At 38.1% G+C, this 19,916-nt stretch overlaps 1 protein-coding gene across 1 annotated transcript; it reads right to left on the bottom strand.

Annotated features, from left to right (window-relative positions):
- Positions 1 to 1,166: 1,166 nt before the first annotated feature.
- Positions 1,167 to 2,771, bottom strand: LOC145036280 (uncharacterized). The gene has a single exon (XM_078984731.1). It carries the CDS (start codon positions 2,769 to 2,771, stop codon positions 1,167 to 1,169), a length of 1,605 nt encoding a protein of 534 aa, XP_078840857.1.
- Positions 2,772 to 19,916: the final 17,145 nt, after the last annotated feature.

Here is a 19,916-nt window from a genome sequence, read left to right as displayed (position 1 = left end):
ACGAAGGAGTGATATTTAGCCTTAGTGATCAACACAAAAGACGTAGATAATGTTGAACCGAGAGCGTGCATAAAAAGAACGTCTAAATCTGACTTCGTATGAGGAAGTTATGATTTTTCGAAGTTTTAGCTTAGCAGTAGACAGCCAAAAAGTTCGAATTAGGTTTAGATTTAAATAATTGTTGCTATTCGCCCGATATGGCAAGAAACATCATTTCATTTCATGGTTTGTTTAGACAAGGATTTATATATTCGTTTAATAATGAGAATGGTTCTATTTATGCTTATCTAAATGGTGTTTTATACTTCGAAGCAATGCCTTGTAATGGAATTTATGAAACTGTTATGGTTGTAGATAACCTAGGAAATGATATGTTGTATATGGATTCTTCCAATAGTATAGATAAAGCATGTTTGTGGCATTGTCGTCTTGGAGATGTCAACAAGAAGCGCATAGCCCAACTCCAAAAGGATGGAGTGTTGGAGTCATTCGACCTTAGGGAAGATGACACGTGCGAATCTTGTTTACTTGGAAAGATGACCAAGTCACCCTTCACTGGAACTTGTGAGAGGGGTGAGGGTTTATTGGATCTCATACATACCGATGTATGAGGGCCCTTTAGATCCACCACAAAGGATGGGAACCGCTTCTACGTGACTTTCACCAATGATTATAGTAGATATGGGTATATTTACTTAATTAAGCACAAGTCAGAAACGTTTGAAAAATCCAAAGAGTTCAAGCATGAAGTGGAGAATCAATTGGGCAGGAAAATGAATATGCTTCAATCCGATCGAGGAGGAGAGTACCTAAGTCTTGTATTCCACGACTATCTCAAGGAATGCGGAATAGTTTCGCAATTGACACCACCTAGGACACCGCAGTTGAATGGTGTGGCAGAAAGGCGTAATCGAACCCTATTAGACATGGTCTGTTCTATGATGAGTCGTGCTTCACTACCTATCTCATTTTGAGGGTATGCCTTAGATACTGCTGCCCATATCCTTAACCGAGTCCCTACAAACAGTGGCGGAGCTAGAAATTTTGATACGGGGGTACAAAAATTATCAAATTCAAAATAGTAATTGTTAAGATTCAAATAATAATTTCAAAGAGTTTCTAAACATTTGAAGTCGTAAATCGGAAAAACATAAGTTAAACAAAAATTACAAATGAATCCGCCGATTCGTCATATCTTGAAATCGATCAATGATATCGCCATCTGGAACTTGTAGAAACACATCCTTCTCAATAAAGGTAACTAAACAATCATTTAAAAGTTGATCACCCATCCTATTCCGCAACTTATTTTTGACATATGTCATTCCAGAAAACACTCTCTCTACATTTGCAGTAGCAACCGGAAGAATCAACATTAACTTGATAAGCAAAAACACAAGTGGATAAGCCACATGTCTATTTGTATCAACAAGCTTCATGGAAAGGGAAGTAACGTCATTGATATTTTGGAACTTAACATCTTTTTTCACATCATTTATGAAGATATCAAGTTGACAATCAAGAGTCATCAAATCCGTGCTTGAAAATTCTGAAGGATAGAAAGTAGCAAGTTTGAGTAATTTATCTTTGTCAAAAGAAGAGAAGTTGTTTTTGGGACTTAAGCAAGTCATGCATGTAAGCAAATCCATATTCACTTCATCAAATCGGTCATCTAGTTCTTGACGTAATAAGTCAATTAATCCAATAAACACTTCAACTCGAAAATGATGAATATTTGTTGCTTGTTGGACAAAACGCTTTGACCTTCCTTGAGGGATATACTGATCTTCCATTTTCGGAACAACAATGTCATACTTATTACACAATGATGTGACTTTATTCATGTGGTTATCCCATCCGAGATCCCTCATATTTTGCAAAACTCCTTTAGTCACCGAAACAAGTCTCATAGCACTAACAATGTCTTGATCTTTTCTTTGTAAAGCAAGAGACAAATCATTAGTGTATCCAAGTATAGTAGACATTAGTTGCGCCATAAAGATAAAATCAAATGACTCTAGTGAGTACAAAATACCTTGGGCTTTTGCTTTATCATCTGAATTTGAACCATTCTTTCCGATCTTCACAAGTATTTCAACAATTGTAGGGAACAAGCTGATCACATTTAAAATAGTTTTGTAGTGAGATCCCCAACGGGTTTCGCCGGGTCTCTTCAAACCAAGTTCTTGATTTAACCCTGTTCCTGTTTTAATTTCACCCATTTCTAATGCTTGAGCTACGTTTTGAGCTTGAATTTCTCGAATCATCTCTCTCCTCTTACAAGAAACTCCAACAACATTTAACAATGTTGTAAGTATATCAAAAAGCCAAGCACAATCACTATTCTTTTTAGCCATTGCGACGAGTGTTAGTTGAAGCTGATGAGCAAAACAATGAACATAGTAAGCACTAGGAGTTTCAGCAAGAATTAAAGTCTTTAGGCCATTTATCTCACCCTTCATGTTGCTAGCCCCATCATATCCTTGTCCTCTAATCATAGATGGACTTAAAGAATGTTCAACAAGTAAACTAATAATTGCATTTTTCAGAGTCAATGCAGTGGTGTCTCTAACATGAACAAGTCCAAGAAAACTCTCAACTATTCTTCCTGTATTTCGTTCGACATAACGCAAACAAAGAGCTAGTTGTTCCTTTTGGGACACGTCACTTGACTCATCAGCCAAGATAGCAAAGTAGTCATCACCGACATTATGTATAATTCGCTTAGTAGTTTCTTTAGCACAATAATTAATAATTTCTTTTTGAATCATGGGAGATGTTAATTGGCAATTACCTGGAGCATTTTTCAAGTATGACATTTGACACGTCTTCATTATGTGTTTTTAGCCACTTCAAAAGTTCAAGAAAATTTCCTCTGTTAAGAGATTCCTCATTTTCTCTATGCCCACGAAATGCCAATCCTTGTCGTAAGAGATAAGATAAACAAGAAATTGAAGCTTTCAATCGAATTTTGTATGCACTTTGAATCGCTTCATTTGCATTACCAAAAGCAACATGTATTGATTTCTTTTTACCATCTCTTAAATTCACAAATTTCTCATAAGCAAGGTTGTGAGCACTTTTAAGTCCACCAACATGTTTTTGGAATCTATCTGGTTTATTCCATGACCGAAATCCGCTATTGACAAATGCATCTCCACCTACATTAGCTTCAACTTCATTCTTAAACAAGTAACAAACAAAACAAAAGGCTGCATCTTTGTAATTACTATATTCAAGCCAATCCCGTTTTTTATACCAAGAAATGCTAAACCGACGTGGACCTCCAATGTCTCTTGTAGGAAAGGCATAAGTTTTTGGTTGATAAGGTTTTTTTAAGAATGTATGCTCTCCTAACAACATTTCGTTGATTTGGAGGATAATCCATAATGTTTTTTCTTTTTCCTGGATCATGAGGAAGAAGTTCAACATCATAAACTAATTCATCATCCTCTAATGATGCAATACTAGCATTTGAACCACCCAAATCTGAATCAATTGGTGAAGAACATTGAGTGTCTTGAAATTTCATCTTTTTTAACATAAATTGTCGAAGATCGGGTTGTTTTCCCTTCAATTTTTTTGATATGGGTGGATTACTCATTATTTTAAACAAACCCTAACATATAAAATTAAGAAAATCAATATTCAATAAGCAATAATCAATAACAGAAACATTTATGATACAAATTAAATTATTAAAATCATATTCACAAATATAATTTTCTGAAAGCATAAAACAGAAAATAATTTTAAAAGACATGCGAAAACATACCTGATGTAAATGTCGATTTATCTTAGTTTGTTATGAACTTGCGATGAATGATTTCCACATGCCGGCAAGGTTATGAAACGTCAAATTAATAAAATTGCAACATCAAATTGGAATGCAAGTTATAAGGCAGATAAGGCCCACAATAAAGTAACTATTACTTTATGAAATTGAAGCGGACATCTTTTTGGGCTCAATTACGTGTGGATTTAAATATATAATCAATAGATATAGTTTTTATGAGTTTTGTAGTTATTTATTCCCTATCTAAAATCTAAATATGTTACAAACATTTTAGCTGGGGCATGGGGGTACAATAACAAAGCATGTTTATAAAATAATTTTTTTTTGGGGATGCTGCAGTACCCCCGACGCACTAGTTGGCTCCGCCACTGCCTACAAAGAAGGTAGCTAAAACACCTCACGAGATGTGGATAGGGAAAGCTCCCTCGTTGGCACATATCAAGGTTTTGGGCTGTGAGGTTTTTGTAAGACGAGAGACTCACGACAAGCTCGAACCTTGTATTGAGCGATGTATTTTCATTGGCTACCCACAAAGATCCTTTGGATATCTCTTTTATAGACCGATTGACAATGTTGTCTTCGTTGCGAGGAGAGGGGTTTTCTGATAGCGAGAACTCATAATCCAAGGAGACAGTGGTAGGCAAATCGATCTTGAAGAGATTCAAGAATCGAGCGATGAAGGAACCTCTAACGCTGACACTCAATCCGAGGAGGAAACTCCGGTTGAACCAATTGACAAGTCCTTACCTCTTAGACGTTCCAAAAGAGTTAGAGTTTAACCCTAGTTTTATGGTTTTCATATTACTACCGAAGGGGACGCATATATTAGTGATGGTACACTAATAAATCTAGATGAACCTAATAACTATAAGGAAGCCATGGCATGCCTAGAGTCTGCAAAATGGAAAGAGGTGATGGACAACGAGATTCTGTCCATGTATGACAACCAAGTTTGGAATTTGATTGACATTGTGCCCGGACGTAAGACGGTTGGGTGCAAATGGATCTTCAAGAAGAAGACAGATGTGGATGGGAATGTGCACACGTATAAGGGGCGATTGGTGGCGAAGGGCTTTACTCAAACTCCCAGAGTTGACTATGATGAGACCTTCTCACTAGTTGCCAAGATAAAATCTATTAGGGTGATGCTAGCCATTGCTGAATTTCATGATTATGAGATATGGCAGATGGATGTCAAGACCTCTTTCCTTAATGGGAAGTTGGCTGAGGATGTTTACATGGACCAGCCAGAAGGTTTTGTCAATCCGAAGCATCCCAATAGAGTGTGCAAGCTTGAGAAGTCCATTTATGGACTTAAGCAAGCATCTCACAGATGGAATCTTTGCTTCGATGAGAAAGTCAAAGAGTTTGGATTTGTACGAAGTGAAGATGAATCATGTGTATATGTCAAGGTCAGTGGGGGTATAGTTAGCTTCCTCGTTTTGTATGTTGATGACATACTACTCATAGGAAACGACATCCCGACTCTGCAGGAGGTTAAGTCCTGGCTCGGGAAGTGCTTCGCTATGAAGGACCTCAGAGAGGCTTCCTATATTTTGGGAATAAGGATAGTGAGAGAACGAAGTAAGAGACTAATATGACTTAGTCAGAATACTTACTTGGATAAGGTACTAAAACGTTTTAGTATGGAAAACTCGAAGAAGGGAGAACTACCGATACAAAGTAATGCCAAGTTGAGTAAGACTCAAAGTCCGAGTACCGAAGCCGAGATAACAGAGATCAGCCAAGTACCTTACGCTTCCGCAGTTGGCTCGATCATGTATGCTATGACTTGTACTCGCCCTGATGTGGACTTTGCTTTAAGCATGGTCAGTAGATATCAAGGGAACCCTGGTAGAACTCATTGGATTGAAGTTAAGAATATCCTTAAGTACCTTCGGAGGACCAAGGAATGGTTTTTAGTCCTCGGAGGGAGTGATGACCTAAAGGTGCGAGGGTATAGTGACGCCAACTTCCAGACCGATAGGGACAACTACCATTCGCAGTCAGGCTGGGTCTTTACCCTAAATGGAGGAGCAGTGACTTGGAAAAGTTCCACACAAGAAACCGTAGCTGATTCAACGTGCGAATCAGAGTACATTGCAACAAGCTAAGCGTCAAAGGAGGTGATATGGTTGAAGAACTTCATTGGTGACCTTGGAGTTGTGCCTGCCATAAAGGATCCTATGGAAATTTTCTGTGATAATGAAGGAGCGGTTTCCTTGACCAAGGAACCGAGGGATCATGGTAGATCTCGGCATATCGAGAGAAAGTATCATTTTATTAGACATCAAGTAGAAGAAGGACACCTCGTAGTAAAGAGGATATCATCAGAAGATAACCCAACAGATTCTCTTACGAAGGGACTGAGTAGGGTTAAGCACTTGCAGCACACTAGGAGCATTGGGCTGAAGGATGATATTAGTTTGGATTAGATAGTTTAGAAACATGTAATAGATAAATGTAATTGACATTTGATGATTAAATAAAGGAGTATTATTTAAGGGTTTTGTCTTATGTTAATTTTTTAACTGTTGTTTCACTTTGCATGTTTTGATTTCCAGAATAATTGAGTTTATTAAGAATAATCGAATTATTCAAACCGTCCACAATCATTCATATGTTGGAAGTAGGTATCAATGAAGATTGTCATGAATTGGTGTGTAGATTGTCTAAATGGTATTAGACATAGCAAAGGTTTGCTACAACGTTCATGAGTGCTTATGAACAATTTTTGAGCATTGGAATAAACCCATGGTTGCTGGAATCACTTTATGGAATGTATCGCAAGTGATCGCAAGGCGATAATATCATATGGTCTTAAAACCAAGATATATGGTTTATTGTTTACTAATTGGTTATGCATTGATAATGTAAAACCGCATCAGTAAATTGATGTTATAAAACACATTGTTGTGTATGATTGATTAGTAAATAATAAATGCATATAAGTCGAAGTTTATCTGTTACTTCTATCCTAAGAGGGTAAAAGCAATATCACGGCCGCTCGATGATTTGATTTTACTTATGTGTCGGGCCCAGTCAGGACTGAATTGATGTGTTCAATTAAGTTCTATGTCAAATAAATCTGAGATCGAGAAACTAATTGCTAAACAATAAGTATGACAATGCTTCATGAGATTGTCTACACGGTATCAAACAGAGGACTATACGATCCTTTATCTAAAGGACAGGTTACTGATGAGATCAGAGTTCGACAACGTCTTTGAGAGTTACGATTTCTAATTGAGTTGTACGTTGAATTTGTGGTTACTAGACTTATCCAAGTGGGAGACTGTTGGATTAGTGTCTAAGCCGTAAGCATATTTGGTAAGTACTTGACCCAGTTATGCATGGTCCTTTTAGGTTGCCTTCACCAAAGCAACTTGACTGGAGCAATAAATAGAGAGAGAGAGAGAGAGAGAGAGGTTATTATGATTTATTAATATATTATAAGAATAATATATTAAAGGAGAAATCATATTTGTTTAATTAATATTGGTCAATAATTAATTAGGAATTAATTTTGTGATAAAGTGTAATTAATTAAACTAGAGGGACTGAATTGTAATTATGTGATAGTTGCAAAATAGGGCAATGGTTATCCTAGTTGTAGGATAGAAGAATTCAAGGGATAAGATATCCTTGAAATCATCCAAAGGTCCAAGGGGATAAGGATTATCAAGGCTTATCTTTTGATTGCTTGGTGGGCAAGTAACTAGATAAAGATAAGGACTGAAACCCTAATCTCCACCCTATATAAAGACCCTAAGGCATTAAGAATCCATCCACTTGTTTCTAAGAGATCCCAAGGCCGATTTCTACCTCTCCCTTCTCTCTCTATAGCCTCTCCAATTGCTTGTGGTGTTTGTGAGCCATTAGAGGTACTACACCTGTGGTACTTGCTTTCAAGACTTAGGGTTTGAAGATTTAAGTTGTTATTGCAATATAACAACAAGAATTATGTGATCTAACCTTCTATGTGAATTTCAAAAATAGTAGGCCACATTAGGGTTTTATTCATGTGTTCATAATGTTGTGTATCTAATAGTAAAAACATAGATCCAAATCTAGGGTTGCATGCACACATAAGATTGTATGTATAAAACCCATCACCTTCCCATCCATGCCAGTCTTCTTCTTGAAGATCCACATGCACCTGACCGTCTTACGACTGGCACATTGTCAACCAAATTCCAGACTCGGTTGTCATACAGGGACTGAATCTCGATGTGTATAGCCTCTTTCCATTTTGAAGACTCCGAGCCTGCCATGGCTTTCTTTGTAGCTGTTAGGTTCATCCAAATTTACTAGTGTACTATCACTAATAAACGTATCCCCTTCAGTAGTAATATGAAAACCATAAAAAAGAGGTTGAACCCTAACTCTTTCAGAACGTCTAAGAGGTAAGGACTCGTCAATTGGTGCAATAGGATTTTACTCCTCATGTTGAATGCTAGTGTTAGAGGTTCCTTCATCACTCGACTCTTGAAGCTCTTCAAGATCGATTTGCCTTCCACTGTCACCTTGGCTTATGAGTTCTCACTCTTGGAAAATCCCTCTCCTCACAACGAAGACAACATTGTCACTCGGTCTATAGAAGACATATCCAAAGGACTTCTACAGGTAGCCGATGAAAATACACCGCTCACTATGAGGTTCGAGCTTGTCGTGAGTCTCTTGGCTTACGAAAGCTTCGCAACCCCAAACATTGATATGTGCCAATGAAGGAGATTTCCCTGTCCACATCTTGTGAGGTATTTTTGCAACCTTCTTTGTAGGGACTAAGTTAAGGATATGGGCGACAGTCTCTAAGGCATACCCCCAGAATGAGATAGGTAGAAAAGCACGAGTCATCATGGAATGAACCATGTCTAGCAAGGTTTGATTATGCCTCTCAGCCACACCATTCAACTGCGGTGTTCTAGGTGGCATCAATTGTGAAACGATTCCGCATTCCTTGAGGTAGTCGTAGAGTTCAAGACTTAGGTACTCTCTACCTCGATCGGATCAAAGTATCTTGATTTTCCTGCCTAGTTGATTCTCCACTTCCATCTTAAACTCTTTGAACTTTTCAAAGTTTTCTGACTCGTGCTTGGTTAAGTAGATATATCCATATCTGCTATAATCATTGGTGAAAGTCACATAGAAGCGGCTCACATCCCTTATGGCAGATCTAAAGGGCCCACCCACATCGGTGTGTATGAGATCCAATAAATCCTCACCCTTTTCACAAGTACCAGTGAAGGGTGACTCTGTCATCTTTCCAAGTAAACAAGACTCGCACACGTTATCGTCCCTTAGGTCGAATGACTCCAACACTCCATCCTTTTGGAGTTGGGCTATGTGTTTCTTGTTGACATGTCCAAGACGACAATGCCACAAGCATGCTTTTTCCAAACTATTGGAAGATTCGATATGCAACAAATCATTTCCTAAGTTGTCTACAACCATCACAGTTTCATATATTCCATTACAAGGCAGTACTTCAAAATAGAAAACACCATTAAGATAAGCATGAATAGAACCCTTTTCATTATCAAATGAATATCTAAATCCTTTTCTATACAAAGCATGAAAGGAAATGATGTTTGTTTCCATTTCTGACGAATATCAACAATTATTCAAATCTAATCCTAATCCATTACTAAGCACTAAAGAATAAACTCCAATCTTGGTGACATGCGACGATCTTCTATTTCCCATAATCAAGTTTATCTTCCCATGCTCCACATCCCTATTTCTTCTTAGGCCTTGCAAATTAGAACGAATGTGAAAACCACATCCTCTATCAAGTACCCAAGAAATAACATGTGATGAATCATTAGATTGAATAGTATAAATACCAGCGAAGGACGGCTTGATCTTTCCATCATTGATGTCTTGCATATATTTTGGGCAACTTTGTTTCCAATGCCCTATGTCGTGGCAGTGATAGCACTCTGCATCCTTGGGGCTCGAGGTGGGTGCAGCGGGACCATCCTTGGTTCCACTAAAAGAGGTGTCATCACGGGACTTTCCCTTATGGTGGCTCTTTGAGGGAGCCGTCCTCTTCTTACCCTTTCCTTTCCCAATCAACAAAACTAGGGCAACAATAGGAGTAGGAGTTTGTGCAATGGACTTGTCCTTGAGGTTGCTCTCAGCAGTCCTCAACAGGCCTTGAAGTTTTTTCAACGTGACCTCCTCTTTGTTCATGTGGTAGATCAAGCGAAATTGGTTGAACCAGGGTGGTAGTTAATAAAGAATGATGGGAATTGCTAGCTCTTCGTCGAAGATAACATTTAACTTCAGCAGGCGGTCAACATACCTCTACATCTTTTGCAGATGAGAAGTGATAGACTCTCCGTCTCTCATCTTGGTCATGATCATCAACGTGATGATCTCGTACCTCTCCTGCCTCTCACTTTGGTGATACCTTTCAACCAAGTCCTGATGCATTTCGTAGGGATAGAAGTCCTTGTAGGACTTTTGGAGTTCAACAGTCATGGTCGCTAGGATGATGCAATGGACTTTCGTGACATCACGCTCATGGGCCTCGAAGGCAACGATCTCTTTGGGAGTGGAAGTGTTCATGTCCACCTCTTTTAGCTCCATTTTGAGGACATACTCCTTGTCTTCGTAGCGGGTGACCATCCTTATGTTGTAAATCCAATCATTAAAATTGTTTCCCTAAAAGATCACCTTCCCACACAAATTCATGAGTGAGAATGAGCTGAAGGCATTTGAGCTTGAAGCGTTGTGGTTTGAGTTCGACATCTGAAAAAGAAAAGGGACAAAGTATGATTAGATAAGAATCCCCAATTAAACACCAAAATGAGAAATTAGGGCTAGGATCCAAAAACATTATTTGCAATTTAGAAGAGGGATGTCGTAATCTAAACAACAAATAATTTGAAGGTAACTGAATGACGATTCACTAATTTCCACCATGAAAAACAAAAGATAATTAGATTTTAAATGTATCTAAAACTCCTAGATCTTTTAAGATTCATTGAACTTTTCAATGTCATGTTTAAATCTCGATATGCCCCTCAAGTTTGTGATTGGTAACAAATATGGTGTGAATAGCCATGCAAATATACATGGTGCTCTCAATGTAACAGTCACCTAATTGATGTGCCGGTTAACCACACACGCTCCATCGATCTATGACAAACATTGAGTCACCCTTTGGTACCTTTTCTTAGAGCCAAATTAGTGTGTCGATTAACCACACATGCTCCACTAACGTCTTAGCAAGGGTACAAAGTGTAATTTCATGGAATAACATCAAATTCACATTTTGTCTAAAGTAACTAAGATTGAGAACTTTGTAAAAATATTTAGTTACTTTATAAATCATTATACTTTTAATGAGGAAAGAGTTGCCCTATCATACCCGTTCGGCTAACGACCCTCCACCAATCAAGGAAGCGGTGGGTGAGAGTGGACACCCATTAAATGACCATTTTTTAGGCCATAACCTTATACCCCCCTTACAGACCGGCTTCGTGAATGAGGCCTACTAACGGTAAGACTAGAAAAAATCCAAGCCCAAATTGATTTAAATAATCGATTCATTTTTTTTATGGACCTCGGTTATAGTTCTTTTTGTATTACTTTGCCCTCTTTTATATATATATATATATATATATATATATATATATATATATATATATATATTGATATTGCTAGTTTTCTACTTTCTAAATAGATTAGATTTTTGATTCGAATTAGAAATACGCATTTTTGTTATATAGATATAATAATTATTCTTATAATATTATAATAGTATAGGGAGAATTTTAAACTTGTAAAATTCTAGGGTTTGGAATTTAATTATTTGAAAATTAAACTTTTAATTCAAAATTTATATCCCAAAACTCGAGGGCAAGTTTGGAAACATTTCAAAACTATCTAGATCAAAATTCAAATAAATAATTAAACAATTAATTTTGGTGATTATCTAATTTTAACCTAATCCAATTTCATGCAAGATAATTGACCAAATAATTCAAATAATTAACATTTGTCATATAAGGAAATAATTATTCAATTAACTTGACATTATCTTTTAGTTTGGCAAGGATAATTTTACAATATCAATAAAATTCATATTTTATTAATCAAAAATGATTTGGTAATCATCCCACAACAAAATAGGCATGAAATCCCGAAATACCCTCTATCTGATAGCCCGACTCGCCGAGTCCCCTTATGGACTCGTCAAGTTCATCTGACTAGGCGAGCCCACTTTGGGAATCGATGAGTCTGTCAGGCAAAAGACCAAAAAACCGATTTTTCAAGCATGAATGACATTCAAAGCATCAAATACAATAGAAACCAATCTACGCTCTGATACCACTGATGGGTTTTATACAAATGAACAATCCTATGTGCTCATGCAAAACCCTAAATCTTGGATCTAGGTTTCTCTATTGTACATGCAATTCATCCAAGACTTGAAAACCCTATACTAGCATACATTTAAATTGAGATCAATAACAAAACAAGTTTAGATGATACCTTTCAATGGTTACAAGAATCTTTGATCTTTAAGAAGCTTAGTGTCACAAGTGTAACACCTCTAATGGTTCACAAACACCACAAGCAATATGATGATCTAGAAGAGAGAAGGAGAGAGGGTGAATTTTATCTATAGTAACCTTAGGGTTTATTGGTGTTGCCGGAACTGAAGCCCCGAGGTCCTTTATATAGCTGAGCAGCTAGGGTTTCAGTCAAACCCCTAATTAGATGACTTAGGTCCTAAGCAACTTGGGAATATTCTAGAATAAGGCCTCCTTTGATGAAATTTGAGTAGCCTTCCACTCCTAATTTCGTCCCCCTTATGTCCAAGAAGTTTCATAGCTCAAAACCAACTATCACACAATTAAGAGTTCTAGTCCCCTTTATTTAATTATTATCTTTTAGCCACAAAATTTATTCTTAATTAATTCTTGACTAATATTAATTAAACTATATTATTTATCCTTTAATATATTATTCATATAATATATTAATAAAACATAATAACCTCTCTCTATCTCTCTCCATAAATCATCCTATCCAGTTGCTTTGGTGAAGGCAACCCAAAAGGACTATGCACAACCGGGTCAAGTACATACCAAATATATTTACGAGGTTAGACACTAATCCAACAGAAATTCCAGTTGAACCAGTTAACACTTTGTTACCTCTTCGTTGTTCTAGTACAGTTAGCTTGCCACCTTAGTTTTATGGTTTCCATATAACTGTAGAAGTTGATACGCTTATTAGTGATCGTACACTAGTGAATTTGGAAGAAACAACTAACTACAAGGAACCAATGAAATGCCTTGAGGATGCTAAGTGGAAAGAGGTAATGGACAATGAGATCAAGTCCATGTATGACAACCAAGTTTGGAATTTGGTTGATCAAGAACCTGGTCGAAAGACAGTTAGTTACAAATGGATCTTCAAGGAGAAGACAAACATGGATGGGAATGTGCACATATTCAAGGAATGATTGGTTGCAAAGAAATTTACTCAAACCCTATGGATTTAATAAAATGAGACCTTATCACCAGTGGGTAAGATAAAATCTATTAGGATAATGCTTGCCATAGCTGCCATTCATGATTATGAAATTTGACAGATGGATGTCAAATCTGCTTTCCTTAATGGGAATTTGGCTGAGGATGTTTACATGAGTCAGCCAGAGGGTTTTGTTGACGCAAAGTTTTCCAATAAAGTTTGTAAGCTTGAGAAATCTATCTATGTATTGAAACAGGAATTCGCAGCTGGAATCTTTGCTTCCACGAAAAAGTCAAAGAGTTTGGTTTTTTTTTTATAAGTGAGGATGAGTCATGTGTGTATGTAAAAGCTAGTGGGAGTATAGTAACTTTTATAGTATTTTATGCAGATGACATACTACTTACAGGAAACGACGTTCCAACATTGCAAGAAGTTAAATCTTGGCTAGGAAGATGTTTCACTATGAAGGATCTAGGAGAGGCTGCCTATATTCTCGGGATAAGAATTTTGAGAGATAGAAAGAACAAACTTAGTATGGAAAAATGATTTAGAGCAATACCAAATTGAGTAAGACTCAAAGCCTAAGTACGAATGAAGAGATAACTGATATGATTCGACTCCCTTATGCTTTTGTTGTAGGATCGATCATGTATGCTCTAACATGTACTCGCCCTGATGTGTCATTTACTTTAAGCATGGTCAGTCGCTATCAGGGAAATCCTGCCAGAGCTCACTGGACAGTAGTAAAGAACATTATTAAGTATCTGCGAAGGACAAAGGATATGATTCTAGTTTTTGGAGGCAGTGATACATTGAGAGTGACTGGTATAGTGTCGCCAACTTTCAAACAGATCGAGATAACTTTCTTTCTTAATCTGGCTGGGTGTTTACATTAAATGGTGGAAAAATTACTTGGAAAAGTTCCAAGCAAGATACAGTGGTTGATTCTACTTGTGAATCAGGGTACATAGCAGCAAGTGAAGCATTAAAGGAAGCATCTTGGTTGAGGAACTTCATCGGAGATCTTGGAATAGTTCCAATCATTCAGGAACCAATGGAACTTTTCTGCAATAATGAGGTAGTAGTTGCTTTGACTAAAGAACTTAGAGACCATGGCAAGTCAATACATATCAACATAAAGTATCATTATATCAGACATATAGTTGAAGAAGGTCATCTCATAGTGAAGAGGGTTTTGTTAGAATATAATCTTGTAGATCCTCTCACAAAGGCTCTGAGTAGGATTAGACATAATCAGCATGCTAGGAACATTTAATTGAGAGATGATATTAGTTTTAGTAGTTAGATGATTAATTTTAAAATTGTAGAAAAATAAATGTAATTGATTATTGGTGTTTAAATAATGAAGATTATTTATGTGTTTGTTTACTGTTTTTATCAATTATTTATTCTTGTGTTTTAGTTTTCATGTTTTTATTCCCGAATAGTTTAATTATTCAAATTCCACAGTCACTCTTACTTTAGGAAGTAAGTAGTGAATTAAGACTATCATGAATTGGATTGTAGATTACGTAAGGGAGTTAGACATAGCAATTGTATTGCTACAACATTCATGAGTACTTAGAAATGGAGATTTAAGTATTGGAGAAACTTATGCTCAGAGAATTACTTTATGGATTATATCGCGAGTAATTGTGAGATGGTAATATTCTATATTCTTGAAATGTAAATATATGAGTTGTAATTTACAAATCGGTTGTGCATTGGTGTTGTGAAAATGCATCAGTAACATGTTGTTATAAAACGCAGTATCATGTATGATTTGGTGTGTTATAGATATAAGAATATACGTAAAAGTTTATTCGTTCATTTTGCCATAACAGGAAAAGCATTATTTTTTGACCCATCGATGATTTAGTGTTGACTTATAGTGCTAGGCCTAGCCAAGACTCACTTGGTGTGTTCAATTTGAAGTCTTATGTCATCATCACAAATCAGGAAATCGGGAAACAAAACTTGGACAATGAGATTGATTATAATCCATGTCTCATGTTTGTATAATATCTAGTAGAACAGAGGAATATTTGATCACTTATCTTAGGACCAATGTGTGTTTATTTTGGAGTTCGACACTTGCAATGGAAGCACTCTTTACTGACTAATTTAGAAGTTATACTAGAAATTGAAATTATAAACAATAACTAAAGTTATATTTATAGTAAGAGCAACATTCCTCCACAACTCTCTAGTTATTATTTTAAGTAGGATCTTGGAGATAAAACACCTATTTAACTTGTGTGGTTATGATGTATTGTTGATAATCATACCATGTTTTATTGACATACCATTCATGACTGGTATCGATAACAACCATAGTCTTTAAACATCCATTATGGAATGAAGCACTGAACCATTTACCATAAAAGAGTACAACTGAGTTGCCATATAAATAATGCAACTCTATAATCTTCTCTAATTGACCATAGAAAGGTGTATTGTCTTCTCCTAATGTAACAACACCACTATTTTGAGTAGTGCGTCGGAGATCACGACTACTCACGACAAATTGAAAACCATTTACTATACATGCAGTGTAAGAATATGCATTCAACGGACAATGTGCCAATGCCTTTAATTCGTCACTAGAGTCTGAAGGCATATCTTTTTGGAGACTATAAATCTGTATGGAAATATGCGATTGTATGTTTAATTAATAAATTAGTTTTACATTATAAATATATAGCATATTTATCTTTTCTTTGAACCATGAGGTAAATTCTGATGAGATTTAACAAACTTTTAATCTATGAAGATCGATTAGATCTTGAACAAGTAAGTAAACTAAGACGATAAAAACACAATAATAAAAACGAGACAAGATAGAATCAAACGTGTCGAATGATTAAACAAAATCCTCAGAAGAGCTCGATTAAGAACATCAACTGTAGAGGATTGGAAGGTTACAAGAACGATCAAAGAAACCTGTTGTTGTCTAGATGTATCGCTATTCTCAGATCTCTAAAACCTTAACCTAATATGCATGCAAGCATAAACTTATATACAAAACATAAAAGGCTCACGGTTGGACAGGCCCAAACCAGAATACAAAATAGCATAATCAGGTGAGCCCAAAAGACGCAATCTTCAAAGCCCAACAATCTCCCCCTTTGCGTCAATTTGGGGCGAGACCTTCACTCTCTTTTCAAAGTAGATGGCTTCTTTACCGTTTCAAAAATTTTCGGTATCAAAGCCAGAATATGATGCCTGAAGGTAATATACCAACGAAGCATATCTGTAAAGTTCTTCTTATCTGCTGTTGAGTTCTGTTTGCATCGGTGAATGATATTGATGATGTGCTCCAGACACTCTGTAGAGAACAGATGCTTGTCTACCAAAGCAAACAGAAACTTATGCTTGTCGCCCCTGGTGAACATAACTGTCAGATTGGAAGAATCAATTTGCCCCAACTTCATTTTATGAACATCTCCGGTCTTGGAAGTGGGCTTGACAGTGGGTTTCTTGTTCATCACTTTTGCTATTTCCTAATCCATAGTGGCGAGCTCATGGACGTAGGAAGCCAACATTCTTTTAAGATGAGAAAGAATTGGTTCATATTCTCTCTGGTTGGAGAGAAGAATGTTGTATAGCAAGATCCAATCGTGCGGGTTCAGACTGGGAAGATCTGCCAGAGAAATAAGATGTTCGGTGTTGGCCGTTCCTCTGTTGATTTTGAAATTGACGTTCACAAATTTCCCAGCCTGGGTTGGTTTGAGTACCTTGACTTTAACAATTTTCTGGGCACTCCATGTCAAGTACTGTGGTTGACCGAATTTCAGATAGAAATCGATGAGCTCCCTGTTAACCTTCGGGTTCGGATGAGGGACATTGGCAGTGACATCAAAGCAGTGAAATGTGAAGGCTTTGCGCGTAATGGGCATGTCGAACTGCGAGTCCCTTGAATTTTCACACTCAAAAGATGCAATCGGTTCCAACCAATAAATAGAAGGAAACTCAATCGCTTGAGTGATGAGTGTGTCTCTGTCCCAATCTGGGAACAGAGTCTTTTTAGCTTGAATAGCCTCCTCATCCTCCCTGATTTTCCTTTCTCTGGCCTCGGCCTCACGAGCTATCTTCAAAGTTTCATCAAGCTCTTTGTCCCTTTTCTTGCGTTGAAGAGCTTCAGTAATGGTTTCGTCTGATTCTGATTCGCTCTCAACTAGGACTTGTTTACCAGAACCCGAAGCTACATTACCCTTCGGTTCTGTTTTGGACACACCTTCCTCTCCCCCTTGTGTCGGAAGAACAAGCTTCTCCGAGACACCCTTCATTTCACTTAAGATTGTAATTGCAGGAAGGAGTTTTGCCTGGAGATGCTGACGAATAGTGAGGGTTAGGAAGGGATCATGGGAGTCAAGAACGCCTGTTAACATGTTTTTAACGTCACCAGCGCAACTTTGAAGAACTGCCCGCTGAGTTTGAAGCAAAGTTATTTCTTGTTGTGCCTGGGCCAGTTGGATCTTTTGTAAATCAATAGTCGCCTGGTGTTTGATAAGTTCTTCCTTCAGGGTGCTCTCGGCTGCCAGAGAGGCAAAATGTGAATCCAAAGATTTGAGGAATGAAGTGGATTCAGTTTTGAGGTCAGCACGCAGAGCCTCAAATTTGCTGGTTTCTCCCTGAAGGGTAGCTGAAAAAGAGTCTACTGATGCTTGAAATTTGGAAGTATTAGAGTCAGCATAAGCCTTGAGAGAATCAAGAAAGATCTGAGTTGTATGAACAACCTCAGAAACTTCCTTAGTGGCTTTGGAGCATGAGGCCGCTGAATTATCTACGGCGTCAGTAGAACGATCCAAGGCTTCGGTGTAAGTCTGGATCGCAGACTCTATAAAGGCTTTCAGCACAGCACCCCCATAGGCTTTACTGTCAGCCAGCAGACTGTCAAGTTTGGCGTGAATTTCTTGAAGCTGCTGACTTGACGCAGGGGTATCTGCATCGGTGTCGGTAGGTATCCGGTAGGGGCTGTAATAGATGGAATCGAAGTTTTCATCATCACCCCCTAAGGTAGCACCGGAGTTGGAAGATGGAGAAGGGGAGGAGGGAAGGTTGATGATCGGGGTTTCAACCACAGAAGCAGCCCCCGTATCAGATACGTTGACCGTTACTGGTGGTTGGGTAGTGGTGATGGTGACAGATTCGGTGATAATGGGCTTGGAGATAGAGGATGAAGGTTGAGAAACAGAGAAGGGAATATTAGGTTCTGTTGTGGTTTGGGGGATTGATGTTGGAACAGAACTTGTGACGTTCTGTTTGGGTGATTGGGTTGGGGTTGGAAATTTTGGGGAAGAAGGAGGAGAAGGTAATTTGGTTATTTGGGGAGATTTAGGTGGGGAGGGTGAGTTGGGAATACGAGGAGAGACTGGTGAGGATGGTAGTTGTGGAGACGAAACGGGTGTAGTTTCGGTTTGAGGATCAACAGCTTCTGTTTCGGATGGTGCATTCGGTTCTGATTCAGAAGAAGGAGATCCTTTGGCTCTTTTAGCCATCTTCTTTACCTTTTTCGATTTGGATTGAGAAGGTGCCTCTGCCTCGGATTTGCGTTTGGAGGACCTTCTCTTTTTCTCCTTTTGGGGTGCGGTTTCTTTCTTCTCCGCCTTCTCCCTTTTGCCCACTCTCTTGCCCCGGTTAGCAGGCTGATCCAGAGCCTCAAGAGCAGCACGTTGTTCCTCAGAAAGAACCCTAGGAGGCAGGGGGGTCCTTGAGCTGTAGTCTGCCATGATCTTGCTGTGGGGCGTGACGCATCTGTACATGGACTCAGGGATTAGTCCATAGTGAAGGAACTTACTTGGATCTGAGACTATGATTTTCTTGGTGTGGTAAGTGGCAATTGAAGCCGTAAGAACATCCTTCATTACTGGGATGTCAAGAGAATCAATAGCCCTTCTGGTGATAAGGGTCCAAAACCTGGCGCAAGAAATCTCGGAGTGCCTGGCTGTAGTGTTGAGACTATGAACCACTTGAGCCCAGATGATAGACCCATAGTCAAGATTAATGCCATTGTAAAGACCGTACAGGATTGTTAGAAACCCTTTGCTTGTGGTGTCGGAAGCACCACATCTCTCCGCTAAACCCTTAATCAAAAGGGTCAGCAATCCGTTCCACTGAGATGGAAGACAGGATTTCTTGACTTTGGCAATAGATATTAGAACATCTGTATACCCCATCTCATACATCATCGTAAATATCTGGGCGGTGTTGATGAAGTCCGGTGAGATGACAGAGGAGTCGACGGCAAGCCCTAGAAGAGAGCAAAACCGTGTTTTGGATACTGAAGTCTTCTTGTCGTGAATAGTAAAGAAGATGCGGTCTTTGTGCCTGTCGTAGCTGGCCGTGGTGTAGACTTGGGAGAGCAGGGACATAGGAACGGCCTCCACTTGCGTAAGTGCTAACACCAGTGGGGAATATTTGAGGCATTCCACCACGTATAGCATATATGAGTCATAGAGGAATGGAGACATCTCTATGATCATGTTCTGATTTGGTTTGATTGTGAGTAAAGAAGAAGATGCAGATTGATCGTGAGCGGAAGAAGAAGTCGCCATTGTTGAGTTTTGGAAGAAGATGAACAGTGGTAACTTTTTCAGAGAGATAATGCTTGAGAGGTAACTGCCAA

Source organism: Lactuca saligna, chromosome 3 (assembly GCF_052625555.1).
Source record: "Lactuca saligna cultivar CGN05327 chromosome 3, ASM5262555v1, whole genome shotgun sequence".
Lineage (NCBI taxonomy): Eukaryota > Viridiplantae > Streptophyta > Magnoliopsida > Asterales > Asteraceae > Lactuca > Lactuca saligna.
Note: the sequence above shows the minus strand (reverse complement) of the source record. Positions and strands in the feature narration are given on the sequence as shown.

Coding starts and splice junctions, on each gene's coding strand:
- LOC145036280 (XM_078984731.1), bottom strand. CDS start 2,771: ATGATTCAAAAAGAAATTATTAATTATTGTGCTAAAGAAACTACTAAG.